General features: G+C 44.9%; 1 protein-coding gene across 33 annotated transcripts in view; it reads right to left on the bottom strand.

Annotated features, from left to right (window-relative positions):
- The window catches only part of EIF4G3 (eukaryotic translation initiation factor 4 gamma 3), a 378,410-nt gene that overhangs the window by 7,623 nt on the left and 346,382 nt on the right, over window positions 1–24,405 (bottom strand). For 32 of the 33 annotated variants that reach the window (XM_043990697.1, XM_043990692.1, XM_043990693.1 and 29 more), the window contains 8 exons: window positions 23,341–23,561; window positions 21,369–21,484; window positions 20,646–20,818; window positions 13,955–14,080; window positions 12,644–12,725; window positions 8,459–8,557; window positions 6,951–7,097; window positions 478–559 (listed from right to left, as the gene is read on the bottom strand). In XM_043990697.1, coding sequence (XP_043846632.1) covers window positions 478–559; window positions 6,951–7,097; window positions 8,459–8,557; window positions 12,644–12,725; window positions 13,955–14,080; window positions 20,646–20,818; window positions 21,369–21,484; window positions 23,341–23,561 — 1,046 coding nt within the window. Of the gene's footprint in view, window positions 1–477; window positions 560–6,950; window positions 7,098–8,458; window positions 8,558–12,643; window positions 12,726–13,954; window positions 14,081–19,248; window positions 20,546–20,645; window positions 20,819–21,368; window positions 21,485–23,340; window positions 23,562–24,405 lie in introns of those variants that run through there. The other variant, XM_043990700.1, reaches the window with a different exon arrangement.

The raw sequence follows: 24,405 nt of genomic DNA, 5'->3' as shown, positions 1-24,405 counted from the left end.
AATGGCCTTGGATTCAGGAGTACCTGAGTTCAAATCTGGCTTCAGACACTTGACACTTACTAGCCGTGTGACCCTGGGGCAAGTCACTTAACCCTCATTGTACCCCCCCCAAAAAAAAACCCTAAAAGGGAAATAAAATGTTTCTGTTTAAGCAGACATTACATCCCCACTCCTATACTGTACTCAATGCAATGAAAGCAGCTGCTTCAGAAGGGAGTTTCCCTCTGCCACCGTCTCCCAAAAGGAAGGTGCAACGCAGTGAGGACACTGGAGCCTGTTGAGGAGGGTTTGGCACCTGGTGGCAGGGGGAGCTCTGGAGCTGCTCACCATGCTGGTGAGGAAGCGGTTCTTGGCTACTCAGGGGAAGGTCTGGGAAATCTCTGATTTTTTAGTGTCATAGAAATGAATAACCCCAAACCTGACAAATGGTGACTTTCAGAAGTTAGAGAAGTTGCCACCTCAAGGGAGGTCACTTACCTATAATAGCTGCTTTGCAGACCGCTGTCATTAAAGCTCTAAGGAATGTAGGTGAGCTCATCTGGCTTTCATCTAGATTAGCCTAAAACCAAGAGGAGATGTTTCGGTCACAGAAAGGAAGGCGCCCGTCTGTAGGGCAGCAACTGCCCCCCAACTCCACTCCGTTCCAGCCCTCCTCAAAAGACCCCTCCCCCATTAAAACAATGGCCTTGCTGCTGCCAATGTGGGCAGCTACTTCTACAGGTGCTCCAGTGTGAACGTGCTCCCTGCCGTCCCTGGCCAGGGGGGAAGAGACCGTTCTGCTGGGGATGGGGAAACGAGAGCCTGGATGTGAAGAGAGGCAGAAATTGCTGCATGCTTCCTCCAAAAACACTTTGCCTTCTGGATTTAAGTAATCTCGGATAATAAAAACATCTAAGATTTTTCACCTTTATTTTAACGTGGACTCATTTTCAAAATGAAGAATGTTGTGCCTCAAAGAGGTTTTAGAGTTGTTTCAAGTAGAAGGTAACGTGAGTATGGACAGGCTTTGTAGTGGCCGAGGTCTATTTGATTCTTCTCTAAGGAAGCCAAAGGAAAGTGTAATAGAAATGTGAAGCAGGGTAAATAGGACCCCAGCCCGATAGGAATGATCCTCTAATCTCTCTCTCTGAAGTTAGGAGGGCTCTCCTAAGAGCTATGACAGACAGGAAAATGCTTTTCTAAGCAGGTCTTAGAGGTTCTTCTCCCATTTTCCTCCTAGGAGGGGTCCAGCCTAAGCCAAGAAAACCAAGAGCACGTCGAAGCAGTCTTAAAGCTCAGTTCCATGTTTAAGGTTGAGCTGTCTGAGATCCAGTGGGCTACCTGGCTCTCTGCTGAAGGACTTTTCAAGTGACCTAACAGTGGATCTGCATCTGCCAGCAAGGAAGGGAAGCTTCTGCTGAGGACAGCTCAAGAAGGCTGTCCTCACTAAAGAATGTCAGCAGAGCTGACACAAGAGCCTGAAAAAAAAAAAAACACTAGAAGGGGGCAGCAAGGTGGCACAGTAGATAGAGCACTGGCCCTGGATTCAGGAGGACCTGAGTTCAAATCTGGCCTCAGACACTTGACACTTACTAGCTATGTGACCCTGGGCAAGTCACTTAACCCTCATTGCCCTGCAAAAAAAATCAAAACTATATAAACAAACAAAAAAACAAAAACAAAAAACAAAAAAAAAGAAAGAAAAAAGAAAAAAAAAGCACACAAGAAGCCATTCCAACACCATTATTAGTAAGTTCATAGGAATGAAAACTAGCCCATTTTACCCACAGGTCATTAAGAAACCACCATAGGACAGACTTTTGCTACCATATGTTGCGCCATGATGGACAGTGTTCCTCCCCCCGCATCCCCCCAGGGGTTTCATGCTCATTTCCATGATGTTGGCCAGACTCCACTTGCTTCTAACTTTCTAAAAAATATTTCACTTGGGCTGGCCTAATCCCAAAGGGATTACTTCTGGAAAATCTGAGTGAATCTACTGAACTTGATTTAAGTAATGGGTGAGTGAATAAAAACACAGCCCTGCCATTTGGCTCACCAAACAGATGGACAGAATAACTTCAATCTCAGCATATGGCTAGACTCCTCTGCAGACCAGACTTCAAGGCAAGTCTGAGAAAAGTGCAGAAAAATCCTGGAAATGATGAACAGAAAGTGTTGCCTTGAAATGTCAAGTAGGAGACCTTGCTGTCTCTGGGTAGTGCCTGCTTCATTTGTTTTAAAGGGCAAATAACATATTCTTTCCACCTACTGAAACCCAGACCAACATAATGACTTTGGCCTACTATAGAAACAAAGGAGAGGGAAGAACATAGGGTTCATTCTCAAATTCAGTCCCTTCTGCATGGCAATCCTTTCAAAACCTTGACAAGCTTCACTAATGTTGGCTCAATGTATGGTGTTTCTTTAGAGAACAAAGGCAATTAAGGTCTACCCATGTGAGCCAAAAAGTATCTCAAATTAGCTCCAATTTTAAAAGGAGTATCTGTATTTGCATTCTGGACTCTTAGTGAATTTTTCAGTCATACCAATATTAAAAACGAGCAATTGCATTACAGGGTACAGCTACTAGCTGACACAAACATCAGCTCCCATGAATTAAATGATCATTTTTATGGACATGATTCTCAAATCTAACCCATCCCTGTCCTAATCTCTCTGCCTACCTTCAGTCTCATATCTCCAATGGTCTATTAAACAGGAAATTGAACTAAATGTCCTAAGGACAAGTTAAAATAGATATCCCAAACTGAACTCATGGGGCAGCTAGGTGGTGTAGTAGATAAGTGCCAGCCCTGGATTCAGGAGGACCTGGGTTCAAGTCCAGCCTCAGTCACTTAACCCTCATTGCCCCACAAAAAACCCCAAAACAAAACCTGAACTCATTATCTTTCCCCACAAGCCCTCCGCACTTCCGAATTTCCTTATTAGCATAGAGGACATCATTCTCCCAGTGCCCCCTGGCTCACAACCTATGTGTCATCCTTGACTCTCACTTTCTCTTACCACCATCTCCAATATGTTACCAAGGCCTACTGATCTCACCTTTGCAGCATTTCTTGAATGTGCTTATTTCTCTTCTCTGACCCTGCTGCCACCCTGGCACAGGCCTTTATCAACACTTCGTGCTTGGATTCTTGCAATAGCTGCTGGTGGGTCTGCTTGGCTCATGTCTCTCCCCACCCCAGTCCATCTTCAATTCAGCCACCAAAGTGATTTTCCCAAAGCTCAAGTCTGACCATGTCACCTCCCCACCTTTCAAAAAACTCCAATGGCTCCCTATGACCTCCAGGATCAAATACAAAAGACTGGCATTCAGAGTCCTTCATAACTTTGCTCCCTCCTACCTTACCAGACTTCTCACTCCTTACTCTCCTGTATGTATTCTTTGATCCAGTGACACTGGTACTTGGTTGTTCCATGAACAACAAAAAAAGATACTCCATCTCAAGACCTAAGTGGACTGATGATGAGTGAAGTGAGCAGAACCAGAAAACATTGTCTACAGTAATAGCAACATCGTGTGATGATCAGCTGTAACAGATTTGGCTCTTCTCAGTGGTGCAATGACCCAGGACAGTTCCAAAGGACTCATGATGGAAAATGGTCTCCATATCCAGAAAAAGGAACCGTGGAATCTGAATGCAGATTGAACCAGACTGTTTCTACTTTTGTTTTCTTTTTTGAGGTTTTTCCCTTGTGTTCTGATTCTTCTTTCATAACATGACTAATGCAGAAATATGTTTAACGTGATTGTACATATATAACCTATATCAGATTGCTTTCTGTCTTGGGGAGGAGGGAGGGAAGGGAGGGAGAAAAATTTGGAAATAAAAATCTCATAAAAACAAATGTAGAAAACTATCTTTACATGTAACTCGAAAATAATAAAATACTTTTACGATAAAAATGAAAATAATAATAAAAAAGATATTCCATCTTTTGGGGCATTTTCTCTGTGCCCAATGCCTGGAAAACTCTCCCTTTGGCTTCTTTATGTCTCAACTAAAATCTCATCATCTACAGAAAAGCCTTCCCCAACCTCTTAGTCCCAGTGCCTTCTCTCTGTTAATTAATAATTATTTCCTATTTTCCTGCATATAGCTTGTTTGGCTTATATTTGTTTGCATGTTGTCTTCCTGATTAGACTGAGCTCCTTGAAAGTAGTGCTCGTCTTCTGTCTCTTTTCGTATCTCAAAATACATAATGACTGACTGACACAAAGTGCCTTTGTAACTCCTCAATGTTTTTATTTCTAACAGGTAAAACATTTAAGAGACTACTGCTGACCTATCCTTCAACTACTCGATGTTGGAGATTTACACTGCTCAAATCAACAGGCACAAACGCTTAACGCACAGCAAGACTTTGAGTTGTGTGCTGCTGAGAGAACTAATATTACTGGAAAATTCATCACTTTATTTCTCAGGTTCCTCAGCAAATGGAGTCACTGTTTCCTATTTCAGTTGAGGTAGAATCCCATTTTACTGGGCATCCTCTCAGTGTCTAGCTTAGCGTAACAAGACGATTCCAAGATACAACCCCAAGCCCCTGAGCTTTCCCAAGGTGGCCCTGTACAAGTCTGCCTCTCTAGCATAGCTCTTCACTGGATGAGATATTTCTGCATACTGTGTCCAAATATCTAGTCTTAAGAAAAGATGACATGCTTTTCAAAATGTTGTACTGACTGAAGGGACTGGAGTTTCTTTTGTTTACTGTTTTTTTGTTTGTTTGTTTGTTTGTTTGTTTTTTTGCAGGCAATGGGGGTTAAGTGACTTGCCCAGGGTCACACAGCTAGTAAATGTCAAGTGTCTGAGGCCGGATTTGAACTCAGGTACTCCTGAATTCAGGGTCGGTGCTTTAACCACTGCGCCATCTAGCTGCCCCTGTTTACTGGTTTTTAAAGAGCACTTGACCTTTGGTTTGTGGACTGCTGGGGATGCTGGACTTTGTCTCATTTTAGGAGAGAGAGAGATCAGATTTCACAGCATGACAAAAACACCTATGGAAAACATCAGTTGTTTTGGGGTTTTTTGAGTAGTAATTCACAAAATCAATAGCATTTCCAAGTGTCCTGCTGGCCAGTAAGCTCATCTTCAATGGAGCAATTCCCACAGTAGTTCTTGGCTGTTTGGGTGACTACAGGCACTGTACCATTTGACATCTGTTCCACAGAACAGAAGCCGAAGGTAGGGAGCACTCCAGCAAGACCTCCAAAATCTGGAACTTCCCTAAGAAAGTCACCATCCTAGGGGCAGCTCGGTGGCAAAATGGATAAAGCACTGGCCCTGGATTCAGGAGGACCTGAGTTCAAATCTGGCCTCAGACACTTGACACTTACTAGCTATGTGACCCTAGGCAAGTCATTGCCCCACAAAAAACAACAACAAAAAAGTCATCATCCTAAGGGCATTCTGCAAAGGCCGTCAGACATTTGGAACTGACTACCCTGTAAGCTTTGGCAGCAGCCCTCTCCCTCTTGGAGACAGACGCACATACACACACACACACACACACACACACTCTCTCTGTCTCTTGTCTCTCTCTCTCTGTTTCTCACTCTGTCTCTGTCTCTCTCTCCCCCACAGTCCTCTAAGCTGTAGCACACTGTTTCACAGCAGGTGTCTATCTGAAGGAAGTCTGAATACAGTATAGACCCTGATGCCCTTTCCAGCTGATTAAAACAGGATTCTATGTAGAAATAATGAAACTTGTCATTAATGTTAAATAACAAACCAGAAGAAATATAGGACAAACTAACAGTCCAAACACAGAAATACTTCTAGGGGAAAAAAAAGAGGTTTTTTTCTGTTACCAGAGTTCACAAGTATTTTTCACAGGAAAAATGCCTGTCATGTATCAGCAGGCTAGCCTGTGGCACTGGCTACTCCAGAGGTACAGTCACATGAAAAAGGGACTGGTTCTGATTGTTACTGTGAAGACCATGAATGATCACAAATGGAAAGTGGGTCGAAATCACAAAATGCTACAGAAATAAAAGCAAGACTATTTTCTTGGCTACCAGGGAGGGTGGTCTGAAGAGAGCCACTGTTTTGGGGTTTAAAGTATGATGAAAACAGGACTGGAGAGCAAAATCGGAGAGAAGAGAAGAGGTTAGATAAAACTCATGGTAAAAAAAAAAAAGGCTATTTTTAGAGAGTCAGAAAGAAACAAAAGGTATTTGTGTGAAGAAAGGTGCTGCCTACCCACTTTGCCCTGCCTTGCTCCAGGCCACAGCTGCCTGCCCTAGCTACACCTGAAGAGCTTGACAATGCTCTTTGTAGAAACCAAACTCAGAAAGGTCAGATGTTCTCAGTAACTAGAAAACATAGGAGGAAAAGGTCATGAGCTGGCAGGCAGAATAAGCAGCCCACAGAAACAGGTACGAGAAGACCCTGTAGGGTCTTCCCAGACCCTTTCTGAAAACACATCCCAAGAGAGTGCAGGAGCAACGAAAGCTTCCGATGACCACTTTCTGGGACACTGTTTGAAGAAGCGTCCACTCTCTGGACAGTGAGAGCTGATAAAGGAAGGGGCACAATGCTCTCGGTGGGATGCTGTATCCAGAGAAGAACTGTTTTGTGGTCAGAACCCATAGAGAGGGCTACCTAGAGCCCAGCAGCAGGGTACAACTGGGGAGCAATCCAGGAGAAGGGTGCTTTGAATCAAGACTGTCATTTGTTGGGGGGGGGCATGTGTGGTGATTTCACTGGTGTTGGGAACTCTCTTCATACGGATCATCAGCTTGTCTGTGACTTCTGGTCTCTTCGGTCACACAGACATGTCAGAGGCAGGACATGAACCCGAGTCTGGGGGCTGCTTCCCCTATGCCAGCTGTCTCTGACAATCATGCTTCCCCTGACGCTCAGCATCCCATGGAGCAGAGGGATGGGTGGCTATGTGGTAGAACTCATGTAAGCCCACAGGTGCCAGGGAGGGAGTCTTTATACCTCTACCCAGTCAAAGATCTGTTCATCATTCGCCTTGTCCTCAATAATGAGTTTTTCAAGCCGTTTGTACAACTCTTCAGCAGAGAGTTCTTTCTTTGAAAGTGCTTCTGAGGAACTGGAACCGTCGGACTCTATAAATTCCAACTTCTGAAAGAGGAAAAGTGAGATGCATTTAGAGTTCTCGAGAGCATTGTGTCCCAGAGCCAGACCTCCCCTTCTAAGATGGAGCAAATGACAAGTCTTAGAAAATGGCAGGAAAATCCATCATCCTCAAAGCTCTTGGGATTCTTGCAGCCTCCCCAACAGTTCCTGGGAAAAGAGAAGAGCACACTCCAGGGGACTCTCTGAGGGGCATCAGTCCCTCTTAATGAGGCCTCTCCCTAAGTTCCCACTTCCCACAGCTTCCCTCTTCCCCTTGGTCCTGGGGCTGGAATGGTGGGCCTCAGTTAGCATCATTCACACTGTACTCTAGGTACTCCATTGCTGCCAGTCAGTCACTGGGAGTTCTGTGGAGTGCCAGTACCCACAATTCTCACAGAACCACCTCTACACCCAATCAGCTCAAGGTGGTCTGAGCTCTGTCTTGAGAAATAGTCTACTTAATCGGTTTTTCAATCCTTAGGTAAGTAACTCAATGCCGGTCATCAAACTCCACAGGATTCTCAGTTTAAAAAAGGACTGAACAGAAATTGTCTTAAAATGATTTGTTTTAACTGCAGCTACTGAATGTGCAAGAGATAATAACCTTGTACTCTTTTCCTAAAACACTTGGAAAAGCTTAATATTTTTAGAGACAATCCAATTCTTCCAAACTGCTTCTGAAAATGGGGAGCCCTATTCATATCCACATAAAAATGCATTCGCTTAATGTTCTTGGGCATTCAAACTTACATAGTTTACTAGAAGCTGCCTGGTGTGTATTGGCCGGGAGTTAGAAAAGATGGGCTCGAGGCCTCCTTTGGGCTACAGTCAATATCTTTCTAATGAAGGGGCTGGATAAGATGACCTAATTTAGCCTGGCAAAATGAGTCTGATTCTATGACCAACGAATAAAGCCCTGGATTTTCAAGAAGGCTCTTCATGGGAGCTGGCTGAGTGGAATGCTGCTTGTGATTTGCAAGGAACTGGGCAGAAGCAGCTGTTATCTCTCATCACTGGATGGTAACAGCCTCTTTCAGTGCAGGACTGAGAAAGGGGGTTTGGGAGATCAGTCTGACTTTATTTCCTAGAGACCCTGAGGAACATGGAGTGAAATCCTCTATTTGAGAAGTAATGCCTATAATTCAAGAGAATTGAGTTGTGAGGGGCCCTCCCTTTTTATTGCCCTAAGCCTTGAAACACAGAATACTTAGGAACTGTGGCTTCATCTCAGTCTAACCCTGAAGACAGAGAGGCATGCTCGCTCTCTCAGCTTCCACTTAGGGATAGACAGGATACTGCACTATAGGGATGATGACTAACCCACCTTCTGGCTTGTCATTAGTGTGACCAGGAAACTCCTTACTTACCTGCTCCAGGAGAAAGTTATGTACATCTTCCCCTTCTGGCAAATAGTCCTTCCAGCTGAGGCCGGCCTCCCTCCATAAGGCTCCCACTTTCTTATGGCTCTAAATAACAAACAAACGCCCATCACTGGAGGAGAGGAGAAGGCAGCTCACTGCTCACAGCAAAATAAGCTTTTGGTCACATGAACATAAGCGACGCCTGTATGTGCTGGCAAATGCAAAGACAAGGCTGGCATAGGGTTCACTGAGAGGATCACCACACGGGCTCAAAACATTTGTCCATAAAATGGTACATCCATGTGAACTGGTATTTAATGTTCCCACACGAGCACATGCAAAGACATGGATACCCACAAAATCTGATGCCTATGGTTATAAAGCAACTATCTGGCAATGCCATCTCTATTTTTTATCAACACCAATGTTCAATCATGATCATTTATGTTTCTCTTCATATCCTTCTAAGAGCCAGACTGTTAATACAAGATGCTGGCTCTAGGCTGATCAACTCATTATTCTGCATATCACCAAGATGTCTACAGTTTCCAATTCTGAATACTGAAGATCATAAACCAGGAACAAGATATGTTTCTAAGACAAGAAATGCGGGGCATGTGTGTGTGTGTGGGGGAGCACTAGATGAACCAGCTCTGAGATGTTATGATTCTTCGAGGCAGAGCTAAAGGAAGAATAAGACCCTATTGCTGACAACTAGCAAAACAAGGCATCATAATGAACACATTGGAGAGCTGTGCTGAGAAAGGAAATTTCGCAATTTGAACCACCAAGTAGAAGGTAGGAATGGTGTTGGGCTCTCTACCCCAGCTTTCAGACAAGAAGCCAGACGCTATTATCCTGTTGTACAAAACACAGTCTCCAGTTTCTGTAGAGGAGGCAGCAAGCAATGGACAATGGTTCCTTTACCAAGCCATAAGGCAACCTTTCCTTGTAGCATTTACTAACACAGACATTTGTCAAATGGGAAATCCATGAATCTGAGAAAATGAACTGCACATCAAATAGGGAGACAGGGCAGAACATGTGACTTGTTCAGTGTGATAATGATCTATTTTTGAGAGAAGGGGAAGATGATCTGGCTATGTTTAGATCTGATGGAAAGGTTTCCAGCATGGGCCTGGTGACAAACTGGATCTATAATTAGAGGGGTCAGGCTGGCTAAGTGAGGAGAGACTCATCACCAGTTGACCACTACTGGGGGATGAGTTTTCAGCCACCATTCTTCACGAAAAAAATCTTACTGAGGCTCATAAGAGGGCTTGGAGGAGCACTAAATTAATGAAGGACTGATATCTGGCACAGAGATGCATCAGAACACGTGGGAATTTGTCTCCTACTTCCATTTAATTGGGAGTTGACTTCCAAGAAGGCCTGGTGGGGACTTGGAAATGCTGGGCTCTGTCAGGTCCCAGTCACTGTGTGACTCTGGAGGAGTCACCGTACCACCTGGGCAGCCGTTTCTCCTCTGCAAAATGGAGTTAATGGCCCCCTAGTATAAGTGACTTCACAGGGCTATAGTTAAAGCATTAAAGTTAGACACGCTTTCTAACTAGGCTACAGAAATTGATGCAAGCCACTATTCTCCATGTACCAAATGCACAAATCAAACTCAATAAAATGGTGGAGCAGACATTCTAGCTGATGTCACTTTGACTAGTCTGTCCTCTGCTCCTGGACCTCTTCCATTTTCTGGCCTGCAGCTGCCCCCACAGAGCCACTTGCATGGGTAAGGATGCTCTTCTCCAGATTCTGGAGTTCTCTTATGCCAGCTGCCTGTTCTTCCATCTCTGCCCTCACCCCCAAAATTCCTGGTCCTCTCTTGAGTCCTGACCATGACTTTAAGTCTCCCTCCTTCCTATTCTCCCGGACTGCCCTGGCCCTGCCTCCTAGAGCTGCCAGGGGATCAGATGAAGCCATGGATGTGAAGCTCTTGGCAAACCTTAAAGCACCAGAGAAGTGACAACCGTCTTTTCCCCTTCGAGGCTTGGCCCTATGGAAATAGCTTCTCCTTTGGAAGCCCTTGCCCCAACCCCTTTTACTCCTACTGGGTGTCACATGCCTTCTTGGTAAGTTTATGTTCTCTGATCTTGCCTGGACCCTCACTCCCACCAGTCGATCCTGCAGTTTTCTTCCACTCTGTAGGGGCTATTTCAGGCCTTCTCTTCTCTGCTCCTGCCCCCTTCCTCCTCTTCCTCTCAGCACAGGACCTGCCCTTGTATGTGAGGATTCCTGTCAGCAACCTTTTCTCTGCTGCTCTACTCACTATTGCCTCCTTTCCTCTCATTTCTGAGAAAGAAGTGGCCTTTCTCTGTCAGTGCAGCTTACCTGTGACCTCAATCCCTTTTCCTGTCTCTCTCCCCTATGCCAAATCTCCCATATCCATTCACCTATCCACTATCTCCTTCCCTGTGGTCTACATATACATTCAGGGTCTGCTTGCTCCCGATCCATTCGTTTCTAGTTTCTGATATTGTCACTTACTGAAAAGTCTCTTTCCAAGCCAACTAGCTCTAAATGTCTGCAGTCCAGAGGCCAACGGTGACTCTTAGATCTGTCTCCTGCTCTTCTCCTCCCAGATGTTCTCTGTCCCCTTTCCTACCTTGTAACCGTTCTCTCCTGGCTCTCTATTCTTACCTTTTCTACTCGCTCCTTTTCTCAGCCACCTTTTCTGATCCTCTTCCATCACCCACCCCTTGAGCATGAGTGCCTGCCAAGGCTCTGTCTTGGGGACTCTTTTCTTCTTGCTTTATATTCCCCTGGTGATCTCATTAGCTCTCATGGGTTCAGTTATTATCTTTGTGCAAATTACTCTCAAAGATGATTCCCATTTCCATATACCTAGGCTTAATCCCTCTCTTCAACTCCACTGCTTTTCACCTCCTAGGTATCTTCGCCTCACTGTCCCACCAGGCTCTCAAACTCAACATGTCCAAAATGGGACTCATTATTTTCCCTACTACATTCACTCCACTCCAAAATTACTCCTTCCTCACCTTTTCTGTCACACAGATTTGCAATCCTGGTTATCTTTGACTTCTGTCTCATCCCCAACATCCAACCAGTTGTCAATCTCATCACCTCCCTCCCTCCACAGCATCTCTCAGACAGCCCCTTCTTTCCACACATGTGGCCAATCCTCTCATTTAAGTGGGTAGGAATATTACTAGAGTCTCCTAATTGGTCTCCTTGCCTCAAGACTCTCCCTTCTCCAATCTACCATCTGCACAACTATCAAACTTATCCCTAAAACACAGATGACCACATGACTCTCAAAGTGAGTGGTTCCAGATTGTCTCTAGAATAAAGCACAGTTTCTGAAAACTGGAAAAGGTTTGGAGGCTGGTTCTTATAGAAGTTTTCAGACTTTGATATCACTTCCTTTATTAATTCCTATTTGTCCTGTCTTTAGCTTGTTTTGTGTATATCTGTCTGCATGTCATCTCCCCCATTAGACTGTGAGCTCCTTGGGGGCAGGGACTGTCTTTTGCCTCTTTTTGTATCTTCAAGACTTGGCACAGTGCCTGGCAGAGTAGGTGCTTAGTAAATGTTTACTAATTGACTTATAAATTCCACATTCCCCTTAAATTGAAATTGCAATTCTGTTCCTTGAGTTTGAAATCTTCCACCTCCCATCCTTTGCAGAGCCTCATCCCCTAGGCCTGAACCACACCTCCTTCTCCTAACTTTAGATCCTCAGCTTTCTTTGAGCCTCAGCTTTGGTGCTATATCATAGAGCAGGCCTCTCCCAGTGCCTTGAGTGGTCAGGGCTCTTCCCCTCCCAACATTATCTCCTAACCCATCTTTCCTCCAACAGAAAGCAAGTTACTTGAGGGGAAGGGCTGTTTGGATTTTGTCTGTCTCCCCAGCACCTAGCACAGGTACTCCAGATAAAGCAACTTGTTAAGTTTTATTTTTGGTGCAAGATTGCTCATAGGAGAGATAAAAATGCTTTTTGGTATCAAATTTAAGTAAATTTGTTCAGTTTCCATGGAGCAAACACTGAATGCTCAGCGGCAGAGTTGCAGCAGATCCCTCCCTTGGTCTGATTCATACACAAAGCCAGGACTCCTGACCACTCTTGTGCTATGGGATAAGCCAGTCCCCCAACCACAGCTCATCAACCCCTCTCTCAGGCTCCTGAACTTGACACACAAACGTGGGAACACTCACCATTTGTTTGCATAGAAGGTGCAATATTTCAGAAAGCAAGACCCCGGCTCTTCCCACAGGAAGTAAAGGTTTGCTAAATTCTCTGTAACAGAACATACAAAGCAAGGGTCACATTCATGGAGTGGTGTGTCAGTCAGGCAAAGTAAACATTTCTGATCAACTCCTTGTGCCGTGAGAAAAGAGTGCACAGCTGGGATGAAAAGGGTGAGCAGGGAGTAGCACCATGCGCATCTACAATTCCAGGGACTTTTGGTTTCACCCTGGACATTACCATACCTAGATAGAGAAGCTTAAAGAACTCCCCCAGAAGCCTCTTCCTGAAGCCCAGGTACCCCCCCCACCCCCCAGACCCCACATAGCACTTTCTTTTGTAAACCTGTAATGCCTTTATCACACAGTATTTTACTATGGCTGTGTGTGGCCGTATCTTCCCCCTCACTTCCCCGTCTCAGTTGGGAGGGCAGGGACCTACGAAATGTCTCAGTATCTAGCCTAGTGTTCTGCTCTGCTCACAGAAAGCACTTAATAAATGTGTACTGCATGACGCCTTTCTCCAACAACATTTAACTCCAGGGCCAAAAGCCGGGGCAAGCACTGCCCTCTCTGGTCATCTATTGGCATTCTCTACTTCTTCTTTCAAAGCAAAAGGAGAACTGGACCAGTGGGTAATGAAGTTGTTTTTTTTTTTTGTGGGGCAATGGGGGTTAAGTGACTTGCCCAGGGTCACACAGCTAGTAAGTGTCAAGTGTCTGAGGCCCGATTTGAACTCAGGTCCTTCTGAATCCAGGGCCGGTGCTTTATCCACTGCGCCACCTAGCCGCCCCGGGTAATGAAGTTTTAAAACTGAACTATACAGAATTATGGAAAGGTGGTGTGCCATGTTTAGGAAGCAGGTGAAACTTTTTCTAGTCTTAACCAACTTGAACTAAACTGAATCATCTGATCTTTGTCCTATTGATGGCTGTGCCCAACACAGCAGCTCAGGGAGCTGGGAGGGAGGCTGGAGGCATACATAGGAAGAAAAGGAGTCATTTCTTTTTAAATTGAGAGATTTTAAGAAGGAAGGACCTTTAAGGCACTTCCTCAGGGGTAGTGTGATATATTAGAAAGAGGACTGGGTTTAAAGTTAGATTCTGATCTAGGTTCAGAGACCTTGGGAAACTCACTGATCTGATGCCCTAATAATGAAAGCAATGACTGGTGACATATTTATATGATACTTTAAGGTTGACAAAGGACCAGGAAGGGGTGAGTTGGTTCCTTCCGATTGAGCTGAGTTCATGTAACACAATGAAGACATGAGTGACTCACGTGATAAGTTCTCTCATAGAGATTCCTCCTTCTTTTAACATGGGGGTCACCAGCTCAGCAAGGTACAACCAGATATGGGGAATATCGATGGCCATGTCATCTGCCAACTCCAAGGTATCTGAAAACCTGCCAAAGAGAAAGAAAAGACATTCGAGTGCCAAAGTTAGTCTGAATGTTGGATGGTTTCTTTATGAAGCCCTCAAAGCCCTCTCAATCCGTCACACACTAGAGATGGTTACCAGCAGATGTCATAGCCATCATCATGTATGCCAAAATTCTATGTAGAAGGCGTGTCAAGGAAGGAAAAGGCAGCATTCCTGCCTCCAAGAAACAGAGAAGAAGCATCTCCTTTAAGTCTTTGCAGAAGTGGGGGATGGTGGCTGTGGAACACTACATATTTACCAAATATGATTTATGTTCATTGGTTTAACTCAACTGTCAATTTAACTGAATGAGAAAGGTACAAAAATTTTGTTAATTAGAATTTTTAAAAAGTCAGTCTGTCTACAGAAAGCTACTATCCGAAGAGTTTACCTTTGGCTTTCATCAGAGCCAATGGTAGTTTAGATTCCTACTGTGTCTTCCTCACAATCTCATACAGAAGGACTGAGGCTTCAAAAGGGAAGCAGCTCACACTTCCCGATTTCCTGCCTCCCAGCTCAAGGCTACTTTCCATACCTCCACAGCTGGAAATATCAGTAAATGAGCACAAAATGGAGGACTTATGAAACCAAATGTTTTGTGAAATGTGGTTACCTTTCCAATACTTCTGGCCATTAAATACCACACCCATTTAAGCTACCAAAATGTTCTATGTAGCTTAAGGAAAGAACAGGGAAGCCCGAGTCTGGCGAAAGAATAGAGTTTTAGATGTCTTGCACTTTCCCACCAGCTCAGTAAGTTGTGAGCCTCAACAGAAAGGGACTTTCAAGAAACTCTAGCCTGCTGACACACATAAGCAGAGAGGTGGAAGCTGCTTTGCAGAGGCAGTGTCAAACTAGAGGCTGTCATCCTGAAGGAGAGACTGTAAATGCAGTTCAGGATGGTTTACCGGCAATAAGGCTCAAGCTCAATACAGATGCTTCCTTGGGACTCTCAAAGACAATGCCAATAACATAAGCCTTGAAAACTTTGACCAAGCTGGAAAGTTCTGGCTAATGGCTTGGTGTCAGAGCACGTGTCATATCACAGAGGATCATGACCAGGTTGGCTGCAGAGTTCATTTTTTAGCTATCACATCTCATGAAGGTCACCACCTATTAAGGCAATGAAGGCTTTGCGGTCTGAACACTCACACGGACAAAATCAGAGATCCTCAAGGTCTTGAACTAAGTAACAACCTGAAAGCTGTCACCTGGAGAATGCTCCCATGTAGTGCCAACCTCCTTGGCCAAGAAGCCAGCGTCCTCTCCTGCAGATTAAGGGAACCAGCTCATCTCTAATTCCCATTGTTAAGCTCTCAGATCGCATGATTCTAAGTAGGGAGTGGAGTCTGGAAGGCAGGAGTGTCTTAGGCATTTGTCACCTTGGTGACATCCTTGCTCAAACCAAAGGCATGATGGCTCCTTGTAGATGCTGCCGCGATCCTGGGGCCTGTGCCATGTGCTAGCCAGGGCCCCTGCGAGCAGCCAGGTAATACCACTAAATCAACAGCACTTCTTGTGGAGGCACAAGGAGGGAAGCCAGCAGGGCACTGGGAGAAAAGTGCTGGACTCGGCTTCAGGAGGCTCTGTCACTTTCCTGTTTGGTGACCCTGAGCAAGTCATGGTTGGCAGGTCCACATTTTCCCCCTGTGTAAAATGAGCAGGGCTCACTCATCTCCAAGGTACCCTGTAAGATCTAATATTCTACGATGCTATAAGATCACTAACAGTGAAATCCCAAAAAACAGACAATCTCATTGGCACTGAAATGCTGCTCACCACCAAAGAACTCCAATACAACAGCCATCAGCAAAAACTAGGGCAGGATAACCAGGCTGTCATTGTCCAGTAAAGTGAAGCTGGATAGCCCCAAGTTGAAAGGACACATTGTTTTAAAGGGAGGCTACAGCACAACTTCTAACAGGTGCCTATTTGTGAATTGTTGATCAATAGCAGGCAGTGGTAGAGCCATTCTACGGGCTTCGTGAATGTAAAACAGAACACCACCAAAGCAGACAGGTTATTCGTGTACAGAGTTCACCTACAAATGAAAGGCCTTAATCCATATGTGCAGGATAAGTCTGTGGCAGTCACCTGTGGTCTTCTTTTAGGCACTCCCTGACACACACAGGTTACCACCATATACATCTGGGGAATGCCCTCCCTATCCCCATCCACTTGTTCAAATCCAACTTACCTTCAAAGTCCAGCACCAGGGCTGGTCCTCCATGAAACAGTCTGTCCTTTGGACCTCTTTCCCTCTCAAATTCAAGTGACCCTTGGTTCACATACCTTATTTATACCCTTATTACACCGTGTGTGTGTGTGTGTGTGTGTGTGTGTGTGTGTGTGTGTGTGTGTAACAGACATTTTCGTTGTTGTCTCCCCTTCCTCCACCACCCCTTCTCCAACCCTCTGGACCATGAGCTCTGCAAGGGCAGGATGGATGGTAGTTTGGCTAGCATAGCACCTTGGAAGCAGCAGGCATACAACAGGGACTAATTCACTCTAAAATGACCCACGTGGAGAGGACATCTCTTGGATAACAGTAAACTGACAGAAGTTATGCTTGCTTGGTAGCCAACATCTCCTAGGGGGTATCAAATACTTTTAAAACCTCAATATGTATATGTTCTTCATGTATCCAGGTATACAGCAAAGACCACATCCACTCTACTGAATCGTGGCATAAAACCACGGTCCAGTTCCAGAACACGGCTGATGTTACCAAGGCTGCAGCCTCCATGAGGGGTAGAGACCTCATTTAATTCTTCTTTGTGTCCCCCAGGGTGCTCAGAACAGGACTGGACATACTGTAGATTCTCAGGAAAGGTGTGCTGAATTGAAATGAATGCCATTCAATACTAGAAAGGATTCAGAGCTGGGACTTTAGAGATCATTGAATCCAATGTTTTCACGTTACAGATGAGGAAAACAGAAGCCCAGAGAAGGGAAGTGACATTCCTATGGTCCACTAGTAATTGGCAGAACCAGGATCCAAACTCAGGTCTCTTCAGATGCAGTGTGCTCTTCCCGCTACCCCAGGCTCCCTCAGGGGCTGAGGGTAGCCCTAAGGATTTTCTTGTGACATTGTGTGGAGATGGAAACATATCACAGTGTAGATAATTAAGGAAGGGAGGGGATGACTATGGAAAAGAGGTGAAGTGAGTTGGACTATGGAACTACCAAAGGGAAAGCATTATTGTACCTGAAAAAGAGGCATCTAGCCTAAGAGATGGACAACTTAAGCGGCTTGATGGACATTCCCCGAAGAAAGAAGACCTGGAGGGTAGTCTCCAACAGACTGAGAGAACCCCTATGGAGTGTTTATGAAAGCCAAGACTTAGATAAGATGAGAAGGCATAGAGGGATTATGGAAAGGATCCTCAAGGAATCAGACCCTTCAAAAATATTAAAAGAAGGTATCTAATGAGAGATACGAGGAGGAAAAGTTAACTGCAGGACAGATGGTGACTGGTAACACTTAACTCCAGGATGCCTGGAACACACCTGCTTCTCGGTCCACATCCTTTTTGGGTGAGCCACATTGAGCACTGTCATCAGTGCTGAGTACTGCACAGGAACACAAAGCTTAAGTGTCTCACAGAAATGCTGATGAGAATTATTCTCCCCTCAAGGCAAGAATATTTTGTGCACCCAGAGGGGTTCCACTAAAAAAGGGGGTTCAAGTAAGACAAAACACAGCAGACATAATGAGCCCATCTTCTGAGGTGAAGTCCATGTATACCACATCTTGGGGAGAGCTCTTAGTCAACTGTCAAAGGTGGTTTTAGGATCCTGGTTCTCATGGGAACATCGTATTCAGGAAACCACTCTGAAGACGTGACAGCCTTTACAGCACATTTCAACAAAAAGAACTGTTTTGAGCCATGATAGAAAGTGGCTGAGTCAGCAGTGTTATCTGAATATCTAACTATTGCTGTCTCTCTCGATGTCATTCCCACCATCTGTAAATTATTCAAATGACTATATGAAGCTGGACACTTAAGGAGAGCCTAATGATTCAACAAGAATTCACATTAGACTCACCTCTGATACAAACTAAAGAAAAGTGGACTGTAGAGTTGAAACACTCAGAGAGCCTGTTTCACATACTCCAAATACAAGCTTGGAAGGCTTCATGGGGAGCCAAGAGAGTGGATGCTGGGCCTCGAGAAGCCTGGGAAGGAGCTCAGAGACCCCTCCTCTTGGTGATCAGTACTGTCACACCCAGCTCAGGAAGGTTTTTATGAGAAGATGGCTGCTGACCAGGTTGGCCCCCATGGCAAGGCAGCCAAGAAGTATTCTTCCAGAATCCCAGGAAAGGTTCAGAAGGGATGTTCTTTGGTGACTTGAGTTACAAAAACTAAAAGCAGTGGTCGTGCCTGGTCCAAAGGCACTTCTGTGGCAAGAAATCCAATGGCTTCTCTGGAGGGGCCCACAGTTGGCTCATGTGCCACAGAGCCTTCCCTGAGAGTACAGGGCAGTCTGTCCCTATCTCCTTGGACTTAATCAGGGACCACCATGTGCTTCTTTGGGACTGCCAGTACTTTCTGATTTTCTGTCTCATCAGTTTAATGCCATAGGCCTTAGGCTGGTACAGGCCCAATCTCCACTACTGATTAGAAAAGCGGTGGGGAGATGGCTGAAGGAGTGGCCTGTGAGCATAAGCACTCGTCTCCTTTTTAGTTGGAGCAAAATGTCATCCTCAACAAAGGCGTAGCCACCATCTCCCCAAAGTAAGCTGTGGATGATCTATGTACATTAGGCTAAGGAAGCATGCCAGTGTGTCCCAAGAAAAGATCTAGACTAGGGCTGAAACAGCCTTTGCTTATAAACACTTCGGATCAAGGTCATCATCAGGTTAGAGAAGCTCCCAAGGCTAATACCCAACTGTTGTCTAACAAGGTCCCCTTGTTAGCGTGTGCCTTCTGGGGGATCCGCTTTGGTCTAGGATTGGCACTAGAGCATACCTGAATTTCTGATGTGTCCTCTCAGCCAAGAATGACCCACAGCCGGGCCAGACCTCCTGGAATGGCTCTGGATTGGGAGAGATCTCCTGGCCCCATGCCAGATGTGGACAAACTTCTGGGAGTGATGGGGAGACAGAGTGAGGATGGTAAGGCACTGTGCAATCCAGCATTTCCCCCCCATTTCAGATTCCATAGCATTCATTGATCAGGTGCCTTGTTATCCTGATACGCAGCAATGTGAGAGGTTGAGAATTATGAACTGTTGTACCCAATGCCCCAGCTGATCCAATTTCCTGGATGTCAATATGGAATCAAAGCAACAGAGTCAGCCAGAGCCCCCCGAATTTTGGCGTTGCTAGAGAATGGATGGCGGCTGAGTTGAGCGTGTCCGTTGAGATGGTGTATTTACCCATCTGTTGTCTTTTCCTTGGGCAGACCATGAGATAATCAGATAGATAATCTCAATGACTTGGAACTGGATCATGTATGGTACCATCATCATGGCCTTTATCGATGATCACCACAGAGATTTGTGCCAAATTTCCTTGTTAAATTCAACAGGCACAAGTCAGCTTTACCAGACTCCAGGTCATTGCTGGGAGCCAACTCTTCTGATTATACTAGCAGGGAGATGTTTCCCAATAACTTGAGGCCTTCTTCAACATACTCCTACGAATAATTTCCCCTGTATGTTTAATCATAGTTTCTCAGTGCCACTGTGTGTGAGGATATTTCCACGTCAGGCACTGGCTGGGAGACCTGTGATGCCAGAGCTAACAGCAAACTTGGATGGCAGGATTCAAGAGAAACTGAGTGCTGAATACCAGTGACAGCTGGAACTTCATTGGATGAGATGCTGTCAGGAACCACAATGAAGCAAACCTGGAATGGATTCTACGAATGAGATACCAAAGACTTATAAACTTCAATGGAACTACAATGGGCATAAAGGTTAGAATTTTTTTGAAGCAGTAAGATAAAAAACATTTTTATGTCAAGTTAACAGTTTCCTAGGATGGAAAGCTTTTGCCCTCAGATATTCATGCAGTAGTTTTTATGAACTGAGTTGATAAGCTCTCTAGAGTTTGCACATTTTGGGGTGTCTCTGGTAAACTCTCCCTCTTGCATATTCCCAAACTACCTACAGTAAGAATACAGCAAAACAGTAGGCACACTAGAGTTATACAGGAAGTGTCTGTATCTGCAGCATTCAGTCCAGTGCCTGGCACACAGTAGGCACTTGGTCAATGCCTGTTGCCTCGATGCCTATAAGGAAGAGATGGGACGGCAGTAGGCATTCACTTGGGTAATCAGATTGGCACCTCCAAATAAAAATCTATTTGGCTAAATTTATCATTTGCATTTTCAACCTTTCCACATCTCACTAGACACCTCCTCAAAGAATCCGTACAATCAGCAAATGGTTGTCATAGCACAGCCCAGTGGACATTGGGTATTTCTGTCCATGGAAGAAGCTGAAAAGAGAGAAGAGTCACAGACAGGAAACACAATTTTACAATTCACCATCGCCCAAGAGTCTGACAACTGATGGATGTCCTTGAGGAGGATACCAACCCTTTGAAGAAGTCCTGTTTGCTGAGTTTCTCTGATTGCACCAGCTGGTGTAGTAACTGGCCCATGTGATCCCTGGTGATCTGACTCCTCTCCAGGGTGGACTCCACTCCCACGCGCACAAAAATCGGCAATAGGTTCTGTGCGTTTAGTTCCTCTACACACTGCATGGCTTCCTGTTCAAATAATGCAAAGTGAGTAATTACTTTAATAATTGGGGCAGTATCAAGCAGAGAGGGCCAAATAAATGAAGGCTTCACACAAATGGGCTCTTGGCTGCAGGGTCTGTCAAATGATGAATGCCATGATTCATTTCACGGAATCTGGTTTGTGGATTCTCTGACCTTTCTTATGGTGTGTGTAAGGACAGGATTGCCTTTTAGAATGGTATTAACTGCACGGGCTAGCCCTCCTTCTTTCCTTACTAGGGAATGCAAGTGAACTCCTGCTGCTTGATTGATAAAAAGTAACATAAGCATGGATACACTTATACATAGCTATATTAATAATGGAGGCCTCTCTCCCCTTATTTGGCCCATCCAATCCCCTGAACTAAGTGACCTTAATTCACTCTCCACATATGACTTACTTAGCAAAACAGAAAGCTCAGTAAAATGGGGGTAAGATAGTTGATGACTACTTTGTAAAGTAGCCCTTCCATCCAGAACAATCCTAAGCACAAGACTCCCTAGCACACAGACCATCCTGCATATTTATTTCATTTACCTTAAAATCATTAATGTGTAGGAATTCATCAATAATAGATTTAGACTTTCTCTCCATTTCCTCCTCTGACAATGTAGACTTTTCAGGAACTGGAGTTGTGGGAACATCTGGTTTAGCTGGTGGTAAGGAAAAAAAGATAGAGACAGGTGAGAAAGGGCAGTGCTGTGCCCTTTCACCCAAGAGGGAGTACACATTCCCTTATCAATATGAACATTTTCTTCAACACTTTATATTCTGGCTGAGTATTAATCCTTGTTAAGAAGCTTCGGACTACTACAGCAAGGAAAGAAATGGTAAGGTGATAGCTCTCACTACTTAAGGCCTTGTTTTCACTAGGTTTTCACCAGGTAGTAATCTTGACAGCTAAGAAACAAGGGACACAGAGGTTGCAGACCCCAAAGCTGATCTTTAGATGCAAGAGTGGCCATCACTAGTGCAAAGGGAGACATAAAAAGTGCCTAGGTGATAAACATTTCTTTTGGGGGGAAGACAGTTTTCAAGAGACCAAAGGCAAGGCCAAACCACATTCTTTGGAGCCAGGAAATCTTCCAGATCAGTGAAACTCTCAGAAATACAGGCTATAGGTCGAAACGTTTTTATGAATCATCAGGAGAAACTGCCAATGTGGAAAGCAAGCACAGTGAAGGGACAGGAACTGTTTGTAAGCAGCCGTGGCTGATGGGTGCCTGGACAGGTCTATGGAGCACAAGCTATCCAAGTGGTTAACAATGCCAAAGGGAAAGAAGGCCATTGCAGCACCTCCCATTCTCTGCTCCCTTCTCCATGACCTTATTCCACGGAGGATCCAGCCCCTAACAAGGACTAGTGCCTTTACCTGTAACTGGGCAGCAGGTGTTACTCTACCTTCATCCTCCAGCTATGGCCATGTCAATTCCTGTGGCAAACACTAAGGACACTTCCCTCTCTATGTGTTCTGGCAGTTATAATATATGACAGTCTACAGCTTTTATTTTAAATTACATATTTTGATTAACTTGATCAAAATAAAATAATATCATGTAAAATAAACTATCATCACTATAAGATCCAAGATTAGTAAAGTGGTGCTGGGACCAAAGAACATTTCATACAATAGATTCATAATTTCCTTAAGCACTTTGGAAACTTCCATTATTTGGTTGTAGGTACTCCCAAAGCCACCTCTTAATGGCATTTACACTCATACATGTTAAAAGTCTGGACCATGACTTTACATACTCACATATAATGTATTTGTTTTCTAGACCCCATGCTGAGCAACTGAGGCTATAGCCTCAGAAGGCCAGTTCTGCCCTGTGGGAGAAGCCTGAAATCCCAGAACCAATGGGGAGACCAATCCCACTCCAGTGTGTTCCCACCAGAGCTGCAAGTGAAGGGGCTGTTTTGGAGCTTGGAGGTAAAAGTAGCAGCAGAACAGAGGATGTGCAAGCCCCATTCAGCCTTTATGATGGACATCTTTGTTACTCAGGAGAACTGTTATAATTTTCAACCCAGAGTAACCTAAAGAAGTCACAGCACAGTCCCTCCAAGTACATCCATGCTTAACACCTTGTCCAAAGAGGCTAGAGACGATAACTTCAGACAGAAGAGAACAGGGAGTTAAGCCTGTCACCGCCTTCTCAGCTTACCTTGTGGGTGTCTTCCCACAGGGTATGCTTATGCCAAGCAGATGGGCTGCCACACCCAGGTACAAGAGGGTAAGCTGAGGGAGGTCACTGGGCTGCTTCACTGGATGGCAAAGTAGCTCAGGGCTCAGTGAAACATTGGGGATGAAGAGGGGGAATCACGAGTCCAATGGTAGACGGTTAGAACAAGCCAACGCCACGTTTTTGAAGATGGCGGCTTAACTTCCTTGGCCCCACGGCCCCTACCTGGTGTGTGTGTCCTCATATGTCCAGCTGTATGAGTCACCTCTGCTGTCTCCTCCCCCACACCCTGCAGCGAGGGCCTCAGAGAAGGCCCAGTGGCTCACCTGTCTCCCTCATCTTGCTGCGGTCCGCCTCGGTACTGCTCCTGTCCATGTCCATGCCCCCAGTCAGCTGCTTCACTGTCTCCAGCATCTCTCGTCTCTGCTCTTCTTGGGATTGATTGTCTAACAGGTCTTTGCTGCTGCTCCCACGCAGGAAGGTGTTTGGACGAGGCGTCGAAGAGGGGGGCGGCTTGTCATTCTTCTCCCTGCCCATGCTTCCTCGACTTCAACACAAAACAACACTTCTTCAAAAAGAAGGCTTCCTCAAACTTGATAAGAGCAAATAATCACCAAGCTTTTAAGCTGTTTAATAATGATGCAAATTAAACAATCATTCTCAGACACATATTCAAGAGACTTTTCCTGAATGATTTCCAAAGCAAAATAATCTTTATAGCATTCTGATATATGAGTTAAGAAAGTACCCCAGGGAGCCTTTAGGAACATATGATGACTGTGTTCCTAGGTGATAGATATTCATCATGATAAAATTAATTTTTTTACTTGTCTCAATTTTTAAAAGGTTAAATTGCCTAAAAAAGGACCATCCTAAACAAGTAAAAAGAAGTTGTAGGATGGAAGAGACCTAAGGACCAGTTAGAAGATGACTGGTCAGAGAATGAAAGCCATGAATGAGAGAGCAAGCAAAGATGTTCCTGTGGCTGACCCAATCAGACATGGCCATGCTACTACCTAGTTTACTCAGAGAAGAGGTCCAGAGGCCCTTACAGAAGCCACATGATCTTTTTTTTTTTTGGGGGGGGGGGGTCAGGGCAATGAAGGTTAAGTGACTTGCCCAGGGTCACACAGCTAGTAAGTGGTCAAGTGTCTGAGACCAGATCCAAACTCAGGTCCTCCTGAATCCAGGGCTGGTGCTTTATCCACTGCGCCACCTAGCTGCCCTACCACATGGACTTTTTGAACAAGACAGATTCTCGATTTAGTTATCTAGTTTTCCAGTCCACAGCACATTAGAGGGAGCAAGTTAGAACTGAGGAGTGACGAGGGCTGCTTTAGATGGGCAGACCAACACAAGTGATAAATAACAACCCATAGGCTGCTAAAGGG

The sequence above is a fragment of the Dromiciops gliroides genome, chromosome 3 (genome assembly GCF_019393635.1).
Source record: "Dromiciops gliroides isolate mDroGli1 chromosome 3, mDroGli1.pri, whole genome shotgun sequence".
NCBI classification, from domain to species: Eukaryota; Metazoa; Chordata; class Mammalia; order Microbiotheria; family Microbiotheriidae; genus Dromiciops; species Dromiciops gliroides.
This window is presented reverse-complemented; position numbering and strand designations above follow the sequence as displayed.